General features: G+C 31.7%; 3 protein-coding genes across 3 annotated transcripts in view; 1 reads left to right on the top strand and 2 right to left on the bottom strand.

Moving 5' to 3' along the window:
• The window catches only part of mura (ring finger protein murashka), an 83714-nt gene extending 81984 nt beyond the window's left edge, over positions 1-1730 (bottom strand). Inside the window, exon 1 of the mRNA XM_011068047.2 lies at positions 1022-1730. The gene's annotated coding sequence lies outside the window, so the exon portion shown is untranslated. The remainder of the gene's footprint in view (positions 1-1021) is intronic.
• A 2511-nt stretch (positions 1731-4241) lies between these two features.
• Positions 4242-6881, top strand: LOC105153292 (tRNA (uracil-5-)-methyltransferase homolog A). The gene is made up of 8 exons (XM_011068046.2): positions 4242-4861; positions 4938-5096; positions 5250-5442; positions 5521-5648; positions 5738-5988; positions 6045-6279; positions 6352-6544; positions 6614-6881. Exons 1-8 carry the CDS (start codon positions 4529-4531, stop codon positions 6847-6849), a joined length of 1728 nt encoding a protein of 575 aa, XP_011066348.1. The 5' UTR covers positions 4242-4528; the 3' UTR covers positions 6850-6881.
• Positions 6882-7951: 1070 nt separating this feature from the next.
• The window catches only part of LOC105153291 (uncharacterized), a 36853-nt gene continuing 23953 nt past the window's right edge, over positions 7952-20851 (bottom strand). Inside the window, exons 2-3 of the mRNA XM_011068045.2 lie at positions 9426-9641; positions 7952-8896 (exon numbers count right to left, since the gene is read on the bottom strand). Of these exons, the coding sequence (XP_011066347.1) occupies positions 8810-8896; positions 9426-9641 (303 nt within the window). The 3' untranslated portion in view covers positions 7952-8809. The remainder of the gene's footprint in view (positions 8897-9425; positions 9642-20851) is intronic.

The raw sequence follows: 20851 nt of genomic DNA, 5'->3' as shown, positions 1-20851 counted from the left end.
TCACATGACGAGACGCGAATCCAATTTCGTCCACTTAGGCCTATCTGTTTTTTCCTACATTTTCCTTTGTTTCTAGGAACGCTGTCGCGACGTTTTCAGAACCGTCGATTTGACAGAGTATATGAGCGAGTATCTATATGTACGTGCGTAATGTGCGTATGCACGCGTTTAACGGATATTTGTATACAAACAAACGTACGGTATAATATACGCGCGCGCACACGTACGTACACACATACATCTCGTTCGGCAGACAAAAGGATCAGATGTACGTTGGAATGGATGGGAGGAGTAAGAGAAAGGGGAAGGAAGGAAGGTAAAGAAGGGGAAACAGGCAGACAGAGATAGAAAAATACACGTCGCAGGTGCAGCGTGCGGAGCGACCCTCTTTAGTGTGTAATGTAATTTTTTTTTTCTTTTCCTCCCTAAACTCCAGATTATTGCAAATTATGATTACATGTTAATACTTGTGCCAAGGATATACACGTGTGATATTCTTATCGTGGAAACAAATCGCTATGCTAGATGCCTGCCTGCCTACTGTTCTCCGAGACAAAGGGAGGAGAAAGGTTTGAACACAGCGGCGACTCTTCGGTAAAGGAGGGCATGATGCGCGACGCGCATATATGTTACATCTAAAAAAAAACCTACCGGAGAACGGTATCTCAGAATTTATTCCTTCAACTCCGGAAAAACGTGTCGAGCAACATCGACGAATCAAGCGAATCGGCGGCTGTGTCGAAGAAGATTTTATAGAAGTGATAGAGTGACAGAGGAAAGAGAGAAGAGGTTGAGAAGAAGGAGAGCATAAAAAATGATAAAGAGAGAGAGAGAGAGAGAGAGAGAGAATGCGGGGGAGGGAGGAAAAGAGCCACATAGAGAGATAAAGAGAGCAATCAGCAAAGGTAGCGACCAACATAGCGTAGAAGAGCGAAGGCGTGAGCGACGGGTAAGAGGAGTGGGAGATAAACAGAGACAGACATAGAGCGCGCGTCTAAAATTTCGGTAGAAAAATTCCTACCTTTGAAGCCACGAGGAGCAAAGAGTGTACTGCAAGGATCTCTTTTTTTCTCTCTTTTTCTCTGTCTCTCGTCTCAGAGCGACGTCATAGCAGTAGGCGTAGCTGACGCGTGAGTCGCGGCCATGTAATATAACGCACGGCGTAGCGACGTAACGCTCCGATGAGAAAAACCGACCGACTATCGGTCGGCGGCGGCAGCGGCAGCTCACCACTAGTAACACCGAGGTCGCTCCATGTCTCTCACCGTATGGTGAGCATGGTGCTCACGACCCCGCCCACTTAAATTGCCGGGGCCTGAGGAGACACGTCGTGTCTGCACGGCGCCGACAAACAAAACGTCCATAAGAGACGGACGTCGAGCCCGACTCCCGTCAACACTGACCGCGTGACACCCACAACCGATTTCGATGTGTACTCGAGGCACGGCGCCGACCACCACTCGCCAGTCGCCACCGACCGTTTATCTCTCCTCCCTCTCCTCTTCAATTTTTCTTTCCCAGTGCCGGCTTTAGATGATGACGAAGATTACGCCCCAAATTGCTCGTGCGCGCACTACTTCAAATATTCTTACTAATGACTATTTTATATCTAATTTAGAGGATGTATGATCTATGTGATTCTTATATTATTAGATTATGGTCTTTGATCTTAAATTGTGAGAAATAATAAAAAGTATGTATATGAAATATTTCTCACTTATTATCACAAGGTACGAATGTAATCAAAGACGGAACTGCGCGCAACGATACTGCGTAGCGGCTTTATCAACCTCCCTTTATCACAATTGTCCCAGACTTCAGATGTGACCGCTATGAGCTGGTAGCAGCGCTACTTGTCGACTCCAAAAAGGTAAAACAGTGAAACAGTCGATATTGTCAGTACGAAAATATTAGAAAATATTTAGAGAGTGATATTAAAAGGAAAAAATAGAAATAAAAGACAAGATGATGTTTTTATGGTTATTTACCTTGGTTATTTTTCGTCGTTTACAACATCAATTGTTGTCCACTTAAAGATTTGAGAAATACAATCGAAAAATATATTTTACCGACGGTGACATATTTTATACTATAATTCTCAAAATCAAAGGTAAACTTAGATGGCGTCTTGCATAAGTAAAATTATTAAGCCGAAAACACAACGAAAAGGACAAGCAATGGAATCAGGAAATAACGAATTACAACCTATCAGAAACCATGTAGCATGATATAAAAACATGGATATGCTTAAAGATCTTATAAATAGAGATATGGTTCCTGCAAATAGAACGCAACAACGCTTGCTGCGCGACGGAAGTTGACGCGATAGCCAATCAACGTCTCGCTTGGTCGATGTAATTGATATATAATTTCCAGCGTGCAACAAAAGTTGAACTCATGGCTTCTGCACATTGGACGTGGAAACGCTTGCCGCGGCAAAATGTGATGCGGTAGCCAATAAATTTACAGCTCCTAATGTGTTCATTGGTTCATTTCTGCGTCCAATGTGCAGGAGCCATTAAGGAAACTAAACTAGGTTTTGAAAAGTATGGTCAAAATCAGATTTCTGAATTGGTATTGGCACTCAATAGGCAGCGTTTAAATCGCAAAATTCCTCTCATATATGCTTATGGCAGAAACTATTACGTACACACAACCGATCTCACATAACCTAAGAATAGAGATGTTTTTTAACATTATGTTCTAACAGAAAATCATAAATTCATGTAAATTGTCATTGAAACTGCATGAAAAATGGAGCATTTTTCATGACCTACCATGCAAACTGTGAGAACTTCTACCCGCTTGGGAAGGAGAAGGAGCTTAAGCACTTAGAAGTACAGCATAGACAATGTCCGCTTAGAATATTTCTAATCTATGAAAACAGTGAGATGTGAAAACAGTCTTTTTAGAGCGGTCTTTTTACTGTCTAGGCTGTAACTTCTAAGCAGTTAAGTCACAGTATATACAATAGCGTAACTCTCCTGATTTTAGGCCAATTTCACCAATGCCTATTAGTTAATCGGCCGTTGGCTGACCAATCGCGTTTGCTGTTTAGTAGGATCGGTTAATTGCGGTTGACAGTTAATCACAATTAAGTTTGATCGGCGTTGGTGAAACCGACCCTTTATGGGTCAAAATGGAATGCGCATGCGAAATAAGTAAGTTGCTTAGTAACGCCATCTAATTCATTCTATCTCATTTCTTTCTTTTTTTTGTTCTCTCTTTCAGGGCCATTTAAATGTTCAAATAACTAAAATATGGATCAGAGAAAGAGATAGAAGAAAAGAAAATCATGATTAGTTTAGGGATTGAATATGAATATAGAAATAAAAGAGTTGAGCGATTTTTTCGTAAACAATTAGAAGGAGTAAAAAACAAGGTAATAAGAAGGGGAGATAGAAGGAGAAGGGGGGGGGGGAATAAACAGGGAAATAATAAGAAGGCTGAAGGATAGTTAAGCGATAGGAGTGGATGGAGTGTGGAGTGTGGAGATGTGGTGGAGAAGGAATAGAAGAGTGGGCGTGGGGATTATGCAACAAAGTATGGAGGGGGGAGGGAGGATGAAGTGGAGAGAGGGTATAGTCGTGCCAATTAAAAAGAGGGGGCGAGGAGAGATTGTGGAGGATTATAGGGGGGTGGCGATAATGCCGTCGTTGTACAAGGTATATTAGGAAAGGTTGAGAGAGGAAGTGGAAGGGAAGAGACTGATTCCACCGAATCAAACGGGGTTCAGAAAGAGGACGCGAACGATGGATAATATATATATGCTAAATTATTTGGTAAACAGGTAGATTGGAAAAAAGAGAGAGAAAATGACGGCAGTGGATTTGAGGGCAGCATTTGATTCGGTGAGAAGTGTGGATAAGATATTAATTTTGTCATTATATGCTTTTCAAATTTTATAGTAATAAGAAAATAATAATAAATAAAGTAAATAAACCATAAAAATGTGTTTAACAAAAATAAAATGCTTGAAATACAACTTAATTCATATGTATATAGCTTTAAAATATAAATATTAACACATTTGTAAAAATATAATATAACTTTAATGTTAATACTTTTAAGCGAAATAAACATCATGCGCATGTAAGATTGCAGAGATGAATATTTCTGCATAATTTGTGAATGTAGCACGATTATATGAATCAAGTATCGATTTATCATTTGGAATTGAAAAGTAGACATATTACCCTCTATGAGCTATGTAGTTTACATCCACTTTGTCAGGGGGCAGTAGTACGCGGCAGCATTTTGTGATTACAGGTTTGGGTATGAAACCTCTCTCAGGTTTCTCTCTGATACTATACCTAATTATACCTAAGGTATATCAACTATACTCCTTTTATTTTATTAGAATAATTAGAATTTACTAAGTTCACCCTGGTCGGAATTGCTGCTACTCCATGGCAAGAGCCAATTAACATCGAACAAGAAGAAGAAGAATTAGAATTTAGAATCAGTTGGATGATCGACTCAGGCAGATTGAGGTTAGGAGTCAGGTGGTTTCACGAAAAAGGTTTGGATGACTGATTTCGGATTTCTCTCTGCTAACACAAATGCTATGGAGACCTCCAATGTAATCGAGAACGAGAAAAATCCGTATGCTTATCTCAATAGAGATCATTTCACGTCTGAGAAGTACAAGATTGAAGTGCGTGGTTTACCAAAATATTATGGAATTGGTGAATTCAAAAAGCTTCTAAACGACAAACTAGATTTGCAATCATGTAAAGTAAAGCCACCCAGGAAAGGCAGCAGTTGGTTGTATGTATGTTTCAGAAGTGAGGAATGTCGTCAACGAGCAATAACTTCTATAAATGGGATTTTATGGAAAAATAATAAACTTACCGCACAGGTATTCTTAGTCTTCCGTAAATGTTATTTCTGAAATTAAATATATAATTTCAGTTCTTGCTTTTTCTTTGACATAGGTGGCTAAACCAGCTCCAGATCCTTTTGTGAAAAAAAAACTGGAAGAAGAATCTAGCAACAAACGTTTAAAGACTGACACTGAGGATTCAAATTGTTCCCCTATGGATAGAATCAAATTTATCACTACTCCTTTATGGAACATGCCATATTCAGATCAAGTAAGAGATTATACTGTGTCTTTGTTAAAAAATATTAATCTCTAAATATTGTTAAAATTTGCTCTAATTGAATATAGCCTTCTTTAAATTATGTTGAACATTTCTTATTTGATTTTCATATTTATTATTATTAAATCTATTATACATTTTTAGCTGGAATTCAAGCAGAAGGAGATGAAATCTATCCTAATAAAAATTGGTCAGCAAATTCTTACTGAAAGCAAAACGTTGACAGAATGGATAAATTCTCAAAAAAAATTATATGATGGATTACCATGCAAACTACAAAATATTCTTTCAGCTGATGTTACTGAAGCATATAGAAATAAATGCGAGTTTACAGTTGGTGATTATTTCTTATAGATTTATATGAGGATATAAAAATTTAACCAAGTTTAATTTACATTTTTCTTTCTTATTACAGGTAAAGACAGTGAACAGAGCAAAATTATGATTGGTTTCAGATTGTCAACTTATGCTTCAGGTTCTACAGCAGTTGGACCTATTGATGATCTTTGTCACATTCCAGAAAATATGAAAATTGCTATAAAGGTAAAATTTAATTTTTAATTTTTTGTTTAAATGTAATAGAAATGAAAATAGGCTTAAGATCTAAAAAAAATTTGTATGTTATATTTCAGATATTGGAAACATTTATACGTGAATCAAACTTAGAACCTTTTAATCCAGTTGATCATAGTGGATATTGGAGGCAAGTTACTGCTCGAACCACTCGTGCCAATCATCTGATGTTGATAGTCGGAATACATCCTCAGAATCTAAATAGTAATGAATTAGATATGTTAAAATCACAGCTAAAAATATTTTTCGAAACTGGAAAAGGTGTTGATGCACATGTTACTTCGTTGTATTTTCAAACAATAGATAAGAAGTAAGTATATCATATATTTTTAATGTACAGAAATATTACATATTTTTAATTTATAGAAGTATAGGTGGTGAAAGTAGTGATACCTTATATCATATTAATGGAACAGAATATATAGAAGAAACGTTACTCGGAATGAAGTTCCGAGTTTCACCTCAAGCATTTTTCCAAGTCAATACATTAGGAGCAGAAGTCCTATACAAGGCGGCAATCGATCTTGCTGAACCCACGATGGATACGGCGCTACTTGACGTATGTTGCGGTACTGGAACTATAGGTCTCTGCTTTTCGAAGGTATGATAAATTCAGGTAATTAATTATCACTACATTATTTCCGAAAAGATATTATAATGTTCATTGTTGTAGTATTGCGGTGAAGTATTAGGAGTGGAAATTATTCCTGATGCTATACAAGACGCGAAAGAAAATGCTGTCAAGAATGAAATTAAGAATTGCGAATTTTTTGTTGGGAAAGCGGAAGACATTTTGTTGCCTATTATTCAGAGAACAACGAAATCCAATATCACTGCCATTGTGGACCCTCCACGAGCTGGCTTGCGTAAGTTACATAATATTCACACGATATTATAAGGAAATAGTATAACTTACCTGTATATTGTTTTTCTAGATCAAAAGGCTCTACTGACATTGCGTAAGTCAAAAAAGTTGAATAGACTGGTGTACATATCGTGTGATCCTCGTGCTGCTATGAAAAATTTAATTGACTTAGCACGACCTAGTTCCAAGCAATATCTTGGTGAACCCTTGGTACCGGTAAAGGCTATTGCGGTTGACATGTTTCCTCATACTAAGCATTGCGAATTAATATTGTGTCTTGAAAGGCTATCGAAGGCGATGAAATGAAACGAATAAATCATTAAAAAAACAGTAAAAAACATTTAAACATATTTGCATGTTCTTCCTTTGTATATATATATAATAGCGTATGTATATATGTATTTATACAGAGTGGATACTAAGCCACTCTAAAAAAAATTTTAAGGAGTAATTTCTTACACAAATTCAAGATGAAAATCTTGAAAATTTCAAAAATCATCGCCTGAGTTATTTTGATAAAATTACTTCAAACATATAAAATTTTATCAAAATAACGAATGATTTTCGAAATCTTTCAAAAAAAAGGAAATTTTTCCTTAAATTTTAACATCCTGCATATTTGAAACTATGCTGCGTTTCGAACATATGATCATATGAAGTTTTTGTCTTGAATTTGTGTGAGGAATCACACCTTAAAATTTTTAGAGTGCTTAGTATTCATTTTGTGTATGTATATTAAAGTTTTTTTCAGAAGATGGACACAAATAAAAAATTGACAAATTTTATCAACTTTACATTTATGACAAAAAGGAACAATTTTACTTTTTTTTTTTAAAGAAATGTCAACAATAATGATTATCCATCTCCTTGAGTATGTTATGTAATTTATATCTGCGAATATTTTATTTAATATCATAATAATAACGATAATATGGTTTAAAATGAATATAGTTTTAAAAGAATTTAAATATTTCTATGTTAATTAAAACAAAGAAAAAAAAACAAAGCTCATTAATTGTAATAATAAAAGTAATAATAAAAAAAAAAGCTAGAGACGAATAAAAGACGAATAAAATACATTTATTGTCTAATAAGAGAACATACGTTTCAATTAATACTTCTTCATTAATTTCCGACACTGATTTTTCATTAAATATTCTAATAAGAAAGAAAGTAAGATGAGATTGAAAAACAATAATTGGACACTTCTAATTTTAATACTTGATGCTTTCATATACAAAAAATTATCGTAAATAAATAAAAAAATCATTAAATACTTCAGTTTACCTATTAGTACCTACGTAATACCTATTAGTATTACGTAATAATAAAAATAAAAGAAATAACGATACCAGAGTTTCTACTTTAAATCTTCACAGTTTACGTAAACAGCAGCAACAAGACGATATTATGAAAATTGTATGTATTTTTCAAACATGCTCATCGATTAGCATCAAAGACAAAGAATAATGTAATAGAGAATAAGAATACCTATATCTAGAAGTAACTCGCAAGAACAGATATCGAAGAAACTCACATAATTTAGGTTTATAACAAATTATTTCATTTTGGTTGATATGCTTGAAGAGAGTCATTTAATGGATAGGTCTTCAATCGTTACTTTATAAGCAAGAGAAAAAGAGTAAGTATAGGTTCTCGACATGTTGCATATGATCCGTGATGGAGAAAATGGGGCAACGATATGTAACGATACAGTCGATGAAAAGAACGGCAGAAGTATCCTTTCCAGTAAACATTAATTAACAGATACATAACAATGTTATAATTCATATTTTACGATATAAATATAATATATACGTATGTTATATACCAGTTACATTGAATGTGAAATTATGACATTGATACGTTACTTATAGTTCATGTTTACTGGCGCGAAAAAAAAAATAGTTTAAGGAGAATTCAATTCGACGTTCCAAATACGATTATAGGGCGGTATTCATAATCCATTCTTATTTTAAGACCGTCTTAAGTAAGGTTTTAGAATGCTAATGCGACTCTGATTGGTTCATGACATCTTAAAACTGTATTTAAGACGGTCTTAAATATAAGATCCGACTATGAATACCGGCCATAATCATGCGAATTTGTTCTACTGTACATTCTTCACTCGTTTTCGTGACCCTCTAGCCAGGAAAGCACTGCTACTCGTCGTGCTGTTGCAGCTAAGTCGAGGAAATAATACGAAATTTCGCGCACTCTTTCGATCTTTGGGGATTGAGGAGGATTGACGGCGGTGTGGTCATTATCACTTCTTCTTAAAGCATGCGAGGGCATTGAAGTAACAGCGCCAGAAGAGCTCACTCTGGGCTAGTGCGCGTCGTTGCAGATCCATCTGAAAACGAGGAAAAATGCGGATGTGAATATACTCATATTAAATTTTATAGCTATAGCATTATAATTAAATTTTAATGATACAGACACACACGCACAAATGTACGAACATTTCTTTTTTATTGATTCCTCATGTTCATACTGTTTTGATCTCGTATTATTCTTTTCTCATTTTGCTTAGTATAATAATTTTATTATATTTAATTAATTTTTTTACACTTTACTATTTTATTAATAAATTAATACCAAAGTATGTACAAAAGAATGCGCCATTAATATGATAATTTCTCGCAGAGGTTGCGGAGCTTTCAAACCACATTGCATTTTATATATGAATTTTGTTTGTGTTGTATTGCAAGGATAAATTATTTTTATTTTAATACTAAAATAAGTACTAGAGTAAATAATGTTATTTACAGGAATGTGTAAAATTATAATAAAAATATGAGAAGTGAAGAAATGTAAATAATTGCAATGTGGCTCGAGTTACAGGAGGATTTTCGAATAACAGTTAATATCGAATTCGCTACCGTTTGGTCATCCACCATAGGAACGATTTCCGAGTTGACGGTTTGAAAATGATGTGCTGGTGGTTTGCTTATACTTCCAATTGAAATTTTATTTCTAGTTCCTTTACTTCCAACTGAAGTTTTGCTTTCGACTGAACCTTTTCCTTGATTATCAACAACCTTCTGTAGAGCTACCATTAATTGATCGAATAATAGAGCCGCCCTTTTTGGCACTACCTGCAATAAAATCAGGATAAAAGGATTAAAACGATTATAATATAACAAATTAAATTTTTATGTTATAACTAATAAAATCTTTTTACTTCATGTTTTACAGAAAATCTTAATTCACATTTTTGTTGTTTTTCGTAAAAAAATGTAATTTTATTTAAGAGAAAATAACGATATTTTTCAAATATTGCGATGTTTTTTCAAAATGCGTTTATAATTATGAAGAAATGACATCAATTTATTTCCCTCAAATTTTTTGCTATCCCTAATAATTCAAAATAAGATGTTATGAATACAGGATTTAATTGCCTATTGCTTTATATGTATAATTACTCTCATATGTAATATCATAATTTTACAAATAATATTGTATATTACTTAATTTATTTTTTTTTAAATTTATTCTATATCATTTAAGTACTCTATCTAATTCAGTAATTCTTATATTTAAATCGTAGATATATAATTACTCATATGAAGAGTTTCTTTAAAAAGAAATTAATTGTCAATTCAGTTTTGTTCATTCTGCACGTTGCATTTTCCACGTGCTTCAATTTCTGACGAACATACTAATAAAGTGTCCTGCAACAAAATAAGAACAGCAGGTGATCGATAGATTTTTTTTCTTCAGTTTATCTAATTAATAAATATGTAAACACACACATGTGTGAAAGTTACTAATTGAGAAGATAGCGTTTTCTCTTGGCTGCACTATCATCCACTAGTGCAACATTCAGACATTGTACCATGTTTCCATGGTTGGTGGTAAGCGAACTCATTTGGTGTATCGTGTTTCCGTGACTACGGTATAATGCAAATTTTATGCACGAAATGGGATTTTGCTACATCGTCTCAAAGGGACGGTGTAGAGCCAGTGTGATATTTAAAATTTGAAAATGGAAGTCAAACAGGAACAAGGTTTTAGCGTAATAATGATGTAATGTACACCATGGTATGCACCACTCTAATGTAGTATAGCTGAATGTAGCGCTTACATGCAACTGATGCGGTGCGATTTATTACTATTTTGTGGATTAACAATACCTGAGCAACTATAAATATAATTTATAATCTAAGAGAATTAGATAAAACTGAAATATATAAATAAATTATTCTTAATAGTCTAATAGGTTTTTTTACAATACATTGTAATTCAGTTTTCTATTTTTTAAATTTTAAAATAGAAAAATAATTTATATAGTAATTTTATAAGTTTTTTAATCTCATTTCTTTCGCTCTTTTTTGCCTTACTGTTTGTTTAAAAAATTCATGTTTCTCTTTATTTATATCTAACTACAATCTATTTTTAAATAATGCAACTTCTTTATTAATTAGGGAATATCAGGATTTTACTGACAATGAGATAATTAGGCAAGAAATCGCGCGAACTTTTCAAGAGTGAACAAGTGGAAATGTGGAAATCAAACCGTATATTCTGTTTATCATATATGACGAAATAAACAATTCTTTGTTCTGGAAGTTTAGAATGAAGATAAATCGATGATAAAAATAATGAATTCAAGAGAATCCAGACGAGATTAAAGATATGCCCAAGTACTCTTTACCTTTTAGATATAAGGTAAAAGAATAACAGAGCGAAAAAGAATCGATGTTACTATACGAATTTCTGTATCGTTAGAACGTTACGAATTTCTTTGTACAGTATATAAAATTATATTCTATCAAAATTATATTCTGATCGAAATTACGACATTGCCAAAATTAAAAAAAAATTGAATTATTTTAAGGTGGACGATATTTTTTTCACTAAAAATAAATGCGCCAAAGAAGGAAAAGATTAAATAGCGATAATCCATTTTTTATATATGTTTGAAATAAAATCCTTTTCGAGAAATTTAGTTTTATTACTGAACATTTTATAATAACATTATAAAATTCTATATTTATTTATAAAGATTTATCATTTTGATGCGAATAAAAAAATACTCTCTTCTTAACTTGTAATGTAAAAAGAAATACGAAAAAAGTTTAAGAAACGTTGGCATTCCAAGAATGGATCTGGACACGGAGGAAACCCTCGAAACGCATAATCTTTAAATTCAACATATTAAAATTATCGATATTTTTAATTTTTTCGCAATTCAACATTTTCGCAGCGATTTACTGCAATGTTTTCTTCAGCTTGTGCTTTTTTTTTATTTCTAACATTCACGATTACAATCTTTTTCCTTTTCTTCCAGAAGGAAGAATCTATATCAGTATATTAAATGCTACAATTGTTTCTTCAAAATTTTGTGAATTTTGCCGAGCTAATCTGCTCTTCACTCGCCTCTTTGCCCTACGAATTTTTCATCCTTTTACAAATATTGATTTCTCTCTTCTTTACTCGATTATTTTATAAGTATCCTTTTCTTCACACTCTATTCGCTGACCGCTGTCTCTTACTGTTTCCTCTTTAATCGCGCTATATAAAATAAGGTTTAATTGGATGCATTTCGCATTTTTTTCACAACGATTACGAATAATATTTGCTTGATTGAAGCATTAGTCAAGTATTATCAAATCAGATTAAATCGTTATTACTTCGCATGTTTGGTTTCATATTTTTGTAACAAGATTACATTTCATTTTACAATTTCTCGATTATTATAACGAAGCATTTAGGAGAAGAGTCAATTGGATTATCTATATTACTGCATCAGGTTCTGTGAAACTTGTGGGAGTAGATCCAGTTAGCTCGTGCGTAGGTGTCGTTTATTAATTGGACAGTTTTAGAGACAAGTTCGATACCCGCAACATTTTCTCGCTTGCAACAAGTTAAATCTCCTCTTGCGATAGATGTGGCGCTAGAGAAAGAAATATATTTTATTTGCAGTGACGTACCTGCACAGGACTTTGGAATTGCCAAAGTAATTTGAACTAAAAAAATACTCATAAGGAAGGAAGCATGAGAAATCTAGGATATCTTACACACGTATATATATTCTTCAAATATTTATTGCAATTTCTTGTTCCCTATTTTATTACGTTGCACGAAACCAAATACCGAGATTGCCACATAGAAATCTGTGTTCTACACGCTCTATCGCAATTTTGTTGAAGTAAACAATCATCGTCTTGTAATATTTTATTGCAGCCTGCACGCATGCACGCCTACACACACATTCTTTAGTTTCTTCCTAGTTTATTCATTTCGATCGATTTCCCGAAGGGGAAAGGGTTGCTGGAACACTTTTCTTTCCTTCCATTACATCTGCAACGCTTTATGGAAAATCGTGCCCACGCAATCGGGATTTAGTCTAATGAAGGTTAAAGTCGCGAGCTTTGAGAAGGCGTAAAAAATTAAATCATTTATCCAATGTAAGATACACTTCGTCTCGCACGCACACGAAAGAGATTCCTATATTCAAACAGCGCGGCACACTGTCCTTATTCATTCCTTCTGGTTAATATCCAATTTAAAACACGTAATGAAACTGCCCACGATATTTTCCTAGTAAGCTCGGTTTCCTTACAGCAGAGTTCTCATCCCGTTTTGTTCATTAATATATGTATATGCTTTAACTTCGCGTCGTATAACAAAATAAATTCATAGATAAAAGTGTAAAATTTTATTCCATTTGGATGAAAGTGCAAAATTTTGTTTGACAATTGTAATAATGTATTTATGGGCTTTCAGATTGGACGATGGAGAACGAACTATTTATATTATTTTGCAAATAATTTTTGAATGGAGGATTTCCCAGCTTTTTATAGAATGACGTCAGTTATTAAATTTAATAATTAAAATCTTGCTTTTTAGAAAAAAAGAGAGAAAGAAAATGATTTTCTCTTACGTCCAGATTATCGTATTTATTACGTAATATTATGTATGTAATATCGTGAACAGTTTCATTAAGTATTTAAATTTTATCAGGAAGAATATAAATGATAGAGTAAAACTCACCCACACACATACATACACCACGCGCGTGCGCATATACGCACACACACATCAAAGAACATTTTGTAATATTTAATTCCTTAGGTAGTAATGTAATTAAAATTTCGATAATCTTAATACTTTTTTAATTTTAATGTAAAGCTTATAAAGGATAAAAAAAATTTCGCATTTGATTGTTAAATCGATTTGGCAATGAAATTATTAGTCACATTGAAAATGTAAAAATGATTCTGAAAATACACATGAAAATAAACCAAAACTGTACATAAATACAATAAAATATTCATTGAATTAATTAAAATTGATTCAATGAATTCTCATGATTTAAGTTATAAAATTTACTAGAATTCATTGCAAGAATGCATGAATATGTAATAATATTAATGAATCCAGATATTGTACACAGTAAATAAATTTGTGTTAAATTTAACACATTTCACGTGTCTTAAACAGTCCACTTAAATTTTTGTGTTGATTTAACATAAGATGAATATATAGAAAATAACACAAATATTATATATGTAAAAAATTAACACAAGAAACATAATACTTTGATACAATTTAAAAACAAATTTTATGTTAAATTGACACATTATAATGTTAAATTTAACTGAAATTAGATGCTATTTTTATATTTTTAGTTTAGATGCCTCTGTAATATTTAACATATGCAATATATAGATTTAACAGATATTTATAGTTATAAAGAGAAAATAACACAAAATATCTGTACTTTTTTACATATAAAATATATAATTAATTGTACAGAATATATTTTTTCAATAAAATTAACATTTTAATATATTAAATCAATACATTTTATTTATTATATTTATTCTTAGAATTTATGTTTTAAAACTACATTATTTTTAAGTTATTTGTTTATTTACTTATAAATTATGTTATTTTAACACTGAAAAATATTAAATTTTAATTTAAATTTTAATTTAACACAAAATATTCAAATAACACAATCATATTATGTTAAATTAAAACTAGGGTATGTTAAAAATTCAATACAAAATTTTAACGGACCTAAAAATTTGATTGGACCTTGAATTTAATACAAATACAAAATGTTTTTTTACTATGTCAATGAATTAATTGGACATTAAGTTGGACATTGATTAATGTGATCATTCATTGAATTAAAAATAATTAAAATTTTTTTCAGTGCAGAATATTTTTTTAAATCACTGCAATACGATTAAAATCTTCTAATTAAAACATTTAACTTGATTTCTTGTAAAATTTAAGCAAATTAAATAGACGAAATAAAAAAGATGAAATAATAAAATTAGAATAAATTAGATAAGTACAAATTAGACGGAATAAAGGTTTTTATATAAAGTTATATACTTTTTTTTAAAAGAAAGAGATTTAAATATTTACTTAATAAATAGTATGTATGTGATTTATATCAATGACGTGCAATTGTAAATTCTTTCAAAGTTACTGTGATTGAAAATCATCGAATATTCCAATCAACAGTGATACAATTGAACATTGCATTTAGTGAAACAATTTTTAGCGGGAAAAACATATTGATAGCCATTCGCAAAAGCAATGAACGAAAGAGAAAAAAAAATAGAAACGATTGATTGTGGTTGCGACACCAGACTGGGCAATCAACGTTTAATTGCGACATTCATGGTCGCTTAAAAGCATTATCTACGGTGTGGAGTTTATTATTGTCACGTAGAAACCAGACAAATGTCGAATTAAAGAGAAGAACGAAATAGGAAGAGAAAAAGAGAGAATGCATGGATATAAATAACTATATACTTTTATTTTCAATTTTTCATAAAGTGATTTATTTATTCATAAAGACAAAATATATCAGATATACAATATATGCACGTTACACAAAATGCACGCGCGTGTGTGTGACGTGCGTGCGTGCGTGCGCCCATATATATCACGAAATTGCAAATAAAGAATTAATATAAGCAAATTGATTCGTGTTCATTTCTCGGAAACAAAGGTCAAAATGGCCTTTTAAAATTTTATAGCCATTCATTTGAAGCCAAAGTATAAAATTATATAAAATTTTTACGTGATGATTTTGATTAGTCTCCAAAGTACAACCCTTGGAAAGGATAAATTTTCTAAAAACTTTAAAAAACTATTACAATTACAATTTTTATTACGAACGTGTATAAACATTTCTACTGCAGCTCATTTAACAAATTCACTTCTGTGTTCTTGACAACAACAATGCCGAATGAAAATGCATTTAACATTTAAAAGCATAAATATAAATATATGCGAGGATGAAAAAAATTTTAAATTCTGAGAATTGATCTGATGTGTTACCTACATATAAAGTACATAGAGGAAAGCCTCCTATTATGAGGTAGCGGCATTTCTGTTAAACAAATAAACGCTATGTATTGATTCCATCATGAATGTATTATTTGGATTGAAAACTATTTAGTAGAAAATTCATTATTAGATCATGCCTGTAGTCACTGTAAAAAAAGATTTTAGAATTTGGATATCTTCAAATTTTATTGAGATGAGCCTTTAAACCTTGTGTATTATTTAATAAATAAATATTTGGCAATAAATTCTTCATGTAGTGATAGAGTAAGGTCGTATTAATAGAAAAATATGGGATATATGTTGAATTGTTTAATTACAGAAATTAGATTTGACGATCGTAAAATCATAAGACGTGGAAGTCAAATATGAGATACCCAGGGTATTTCTAATAGGAAATAACCCATGAAAATCGTTGCTAAAGTATAAATGTTATTATACAATTATAAAATGGATAACCGGAATGAACGTCGAGTGCTTATTTCTGCGATACTTGATTCCAAGTACTTGAAGACGAGTTCTGGATATAATCTATCGCATGCTTATTTTTCACGCACGCTGGCTGTGTTTGTTTGCATTTTAGAAACATGAAATAAAGTTTTTTTTAATTACAATTACTGATATACTTTGCATTTTACAATCGATTTCTCGGGGCATCTCATATTAGGAGCACAAGTTTTTGAATTTGTGATTTGTTCATTTCTTACATTTCTTTAATTAAAAAAAAAATAGAATTTGAATTAAATTTTATATAAATTATCTTAAAGCTTATTAAATTCCCTTCAAAATGACCTATTATTTTTTTAAATTCTGCCCATAGACTTCTAGCATTAAACCAAAATAAACTCGGTATCTCGGTATCTTATAGGGGTCTTTCTTCTATACATATATATATAAAGATATATACATTTAATATATATTTGTAAAAATAGAGAGAGAGAGAGAATTATTATTGCAAATTAGGTTTTTCTTAACACAAAAAATGTATTTAAAACATTTTTTAATGAAACAAATTTTTATGCTGCAACATTCGAGCCATTATATTTATAATACGTCTGTTCAATGTTTGACAGTAATAATTATCTCTGATTGACAATTTTGACAGTTCGTTAAATTAACTTTACTAATTTACTGTAATAGTGTTTGCATTTTACGACGCACATGTTATTATTATTATTATTTTACGCTATTTTGCCAAATTAATTTCTCGTTTATCGAAATTTGTGCTTTAGCCCAAAGAAATTCCAATTACAGTTGCAATTATGAAATTCCTTTAATTACTCTACCGTTTGCCGTGCTTGCACGTATTGTTTCTTATAAATAACGCATACGAATCATTAGTAAATTATATTAAATAATGAGATGTGATAATTGTTAGAGAATACTCTTTCTCGCGAATAATAAAAAAATTTTAATAGAATGCAAACGTAAATATTATATTAGAAACAGTGTAAACAGTTTGAGATGCCGTTCAACTTTCAAATTATTAAATCGATAAAATTCTACAAATGTTACTTTTTGATTTGATGTTTAACGCATTTTTATAAAATAAATAGTTAATGACTATTTAATGTAAATAACTATTTAATTAAATTTTCTGCAAAAATTTTCTTATTTATATCGCTTAATTTCAAATTTAAAGGCTATTGTGATCGAAAATTGATTTTTTAACAAGTTCCTTTGTTAGAAAGTTCAAAAACGTATTCTTAATGCAATTTAATTCGGTATAATTTTTGTTGCGAACTTATCTCAATTCTATGATGTTTCAATCGTCATGAGAAAAAAGAACAAAAAGATCGCTGATAATGAGGTTGCCGGAAATAGAAATCTCGAAATTAAGCGTTCGATTTATATTTCGTAAATTCGACGCGGTGGAAGAACAAATATTGAAATGAAACAATTTCTCGAATGAGTGACAGAAATTGAAAAAAAAAGAAAGGAAAACCTATGGATTATGAATATCTATACGCAAAATGCGTGAAGAAAGGTATACAAGATATTTCGTAAAAAACATAATGGCGTTTTCTTTAAGAAAAAAAGATGGATTTGACTTTTAAATTAAAGAGTCTACACAATGTTGTTAAAGAAATTAATTACTTCTGTTAGATATATTAAAAAATGCAACGCTTTATAAAGTGACATAATGATAGTACCTATAATATACACATATAAACAATTTTAAGTCTTATTAAGTTTTAATAAATTGTATTCGAAGCAAATTTTATTTTTAAAAATACAATTTATAATTTAAAAATATTATTAGAAATATATCTTGAAAATAAATGATGCTTGAATCGTTTAATATATACGAGGTCTGTTCAAAAAGTATCGCGAATTTTGAATTTCCGCGGGTTACTATATTCGATTTTCGATTTTTTTTGTGGCGTTATGTTGGTACTCATGTCTCTCACTTATGCCGACAAATTCGGCCATTTTGAATGTTCAGTTAATTTTTGACAGCTGCTTTGCTTGCACGTGTTTTGGCTCGTCTTCGATTTTTGCCTATTCCAAAAAATGGATCAAAGAATCTGTATCAAATTTTGTGTGAAAAATAAAATTAAGTGCGCGGACGCATTCCGAATGTTGACTGTGGCATATGGTGAAGCTACCTTGGACCGAAGCAACGTTTATCGGTGGTACAAAATGTTCTCAGAGGGCCGAGAAGATGTGAACGACGAAGAGCGTGCCGGACGCCCGAGCACGTCAACAACAGACGAAAACATTGATGAAGTGAAGAAAATAGTATTAGCCAATCGTCGAATCACCGTTAGAGAAGTTGCTGAGGACCTAAACATATCGATTGGCTCATGCCATTCGATTTTTACCAATGATTTGGGCATGAGACGAGTCGCCGCGAAATTCGTACCAAAATTGCTCAATTTCGACCAAAAACAGCATCGCATTAACATTGCTAAGGAGCTGTTGGACTCTGTCCGCGACGACCCAAATGTGCTCCAGAGGGTCATAACTGGTGACGAATCATGGGTTTATGGTTATGACGTGGAAACCAAAGCTCAATCATCCCAATGGAAGCTGCACGAGCCAAGACCGAAAAAAGCGCGCCAAGTTCGGTCGAATGTGAAGGTTTTGCTTACAGTTTTCTTCGATTGCAAGGGCGTGGTGCATCATGAGTTCTTGCCACAGGATAGAACGGTCAATAAGGAATATTACCTGCAAGTTATGCGCAATTTGCGCGAAGCAATCCGCCAGAAACGCCCGGATTTGTGGAAGAACAAAAATTGGCTTTTGCACCATGATAACGACCCTGCTCACACATCGTTGCTTGTGCGCGAATTTTTGGCCAAAAACAACACACTAATGATGCCGCAGCCACCGTATTCCCCAGATCTGGCCCCCTGTGACTTTTTCTTGTTCCCGAAACTGAAGAGGCCCATGAAAGGACGACGCTACGCTACGATTGAGGAGATAAAGACGGCATCGAAGGAGGAGCTGAACAAGATCACAAAAAATGATTTTTTGAAGTGCTTCGAGGATTGGAAAAAACGTTGGCACAAGTGTATAATATCTGATGGGGATTATTTTGAAGGGGACAAAATAGATATTCATGAATAAATAAATAATTTTTGAAAAAACACAAAATTCGCAATAGTTTTTGAACAGACCTCGTATGTATATCTATGTATATCTACTACGCGGACAAATCTGTAATTGCACATTTATTAGAGACTTTCATAAACGCAATACCTATTTCTTATAGAAAAAATTGAGACAATATTAAAATAGACTAGCGTTTTTTTTAAATCTAGATATAAATACATCGAATGTTAGAACGATGTAAAAAGAAGAGATATAAAAGGACAGGAAAAATTTCTTTTTTAAATCTAGTTCATTCTGACTGACATCAGGAATAGAAAGAGGAATAAAAAGGAATAGAAAAAATTATATAAATTAATTAAATTGAACGAGCTCTTGGATATATAAAGACATAAAGAAACAATAGCAAATTAATCCGTTTATATAATTTGAAATTATGATGTTCATGTTATTTATATGACGAATACTTTTCTTAAGTATTAAATATTTGTATTGAGAAAGATCCAAATTGGCGATCGAAATGTCTACAATTTAACTATTTTATTTATATAACGAATAAATTAATTACACATGACTAACTAGTGTTGGCTCTTATACTTTGATTTATTCCTCAGAGCCTTTGCTATTCATTATTTACCGGCACTGTAATCACATAAGCTTCAAAGACAAGTGTAACGAAACTTTAAAAGATAATAAAAATTACTTAATTAATTATTAAAGATAATAAAATTAAAAGTCAAACCTGAAGAAAAAAGCAATAAATATTTAGAAATTGTATTTTAAATGAGAAGAGTGAAGTCCTTTAATAAGCAAAATAATAAAGTAAGTCAAGACGTTCAGACGTTTATTGTATAACATAACAGAACTATTTAGATGTAGTGTACAAATGTCATTAAAGCTTATAGAAATTTTTAATATATGAAATAAGTTACAATAAGTACCGATCGAAGCTTTAAATAATTTCATATGAATTTGTACCACGTTTGTAGTCTTTCGAATTGCGCGTCGAATTGATTTTCTAAAGACTTTCGAAACACAATTGATTATCATAAAGCTTGTTTCTTTTATCTAAACTTCTTTCACGGTTCATCTTTTCTCCTTTTCTCTTCAACATTCAAGAACTTTAGCTAAAAAAATAGACTTATAGTAATTAATATTATACTCTTACATAACCTGTGAAAGTAAAGTAAAGTTTGTCCTAATAATAACATCTGTATAAAACGTCTGTCGAGGTACTATCCATTATATGTACGAACCATTATACAAGATGGTCCACTTAAATCGACCATCTGAAATATATCACTTATTTTTGATGATGTAAAAAGTTTTAAATGAAAGTGGAACGGTTTCGAGGGGGACGTATTTTGGTCATGTTGTTTTTTTTTTTAAGTGAAGGCGTCAAAAAGATATGAAGATATCGTCTTTACTTTTTTAA

This window comes from Acromyrmex echinatior, chromosome 5 (genome assembly GCF_024713525.1).
Source record: "Acromyrmex echinatior isolate Ae372 chromosome 5, ASM2471352v2, whole genome shotgun sequence".
In the NCBI taxonomy this organism is placed as follows: Eukaryota; Metazoa; Arthropoda; class Insecta; order Hymenoptera; family Formicidae; genus Acromyrmex; species Acromyrmex echinatior.
Note: the sequence above shows the minus strand (reverse complement) of the source record. Positions and strands in the feature narration are given on the sequence as shown.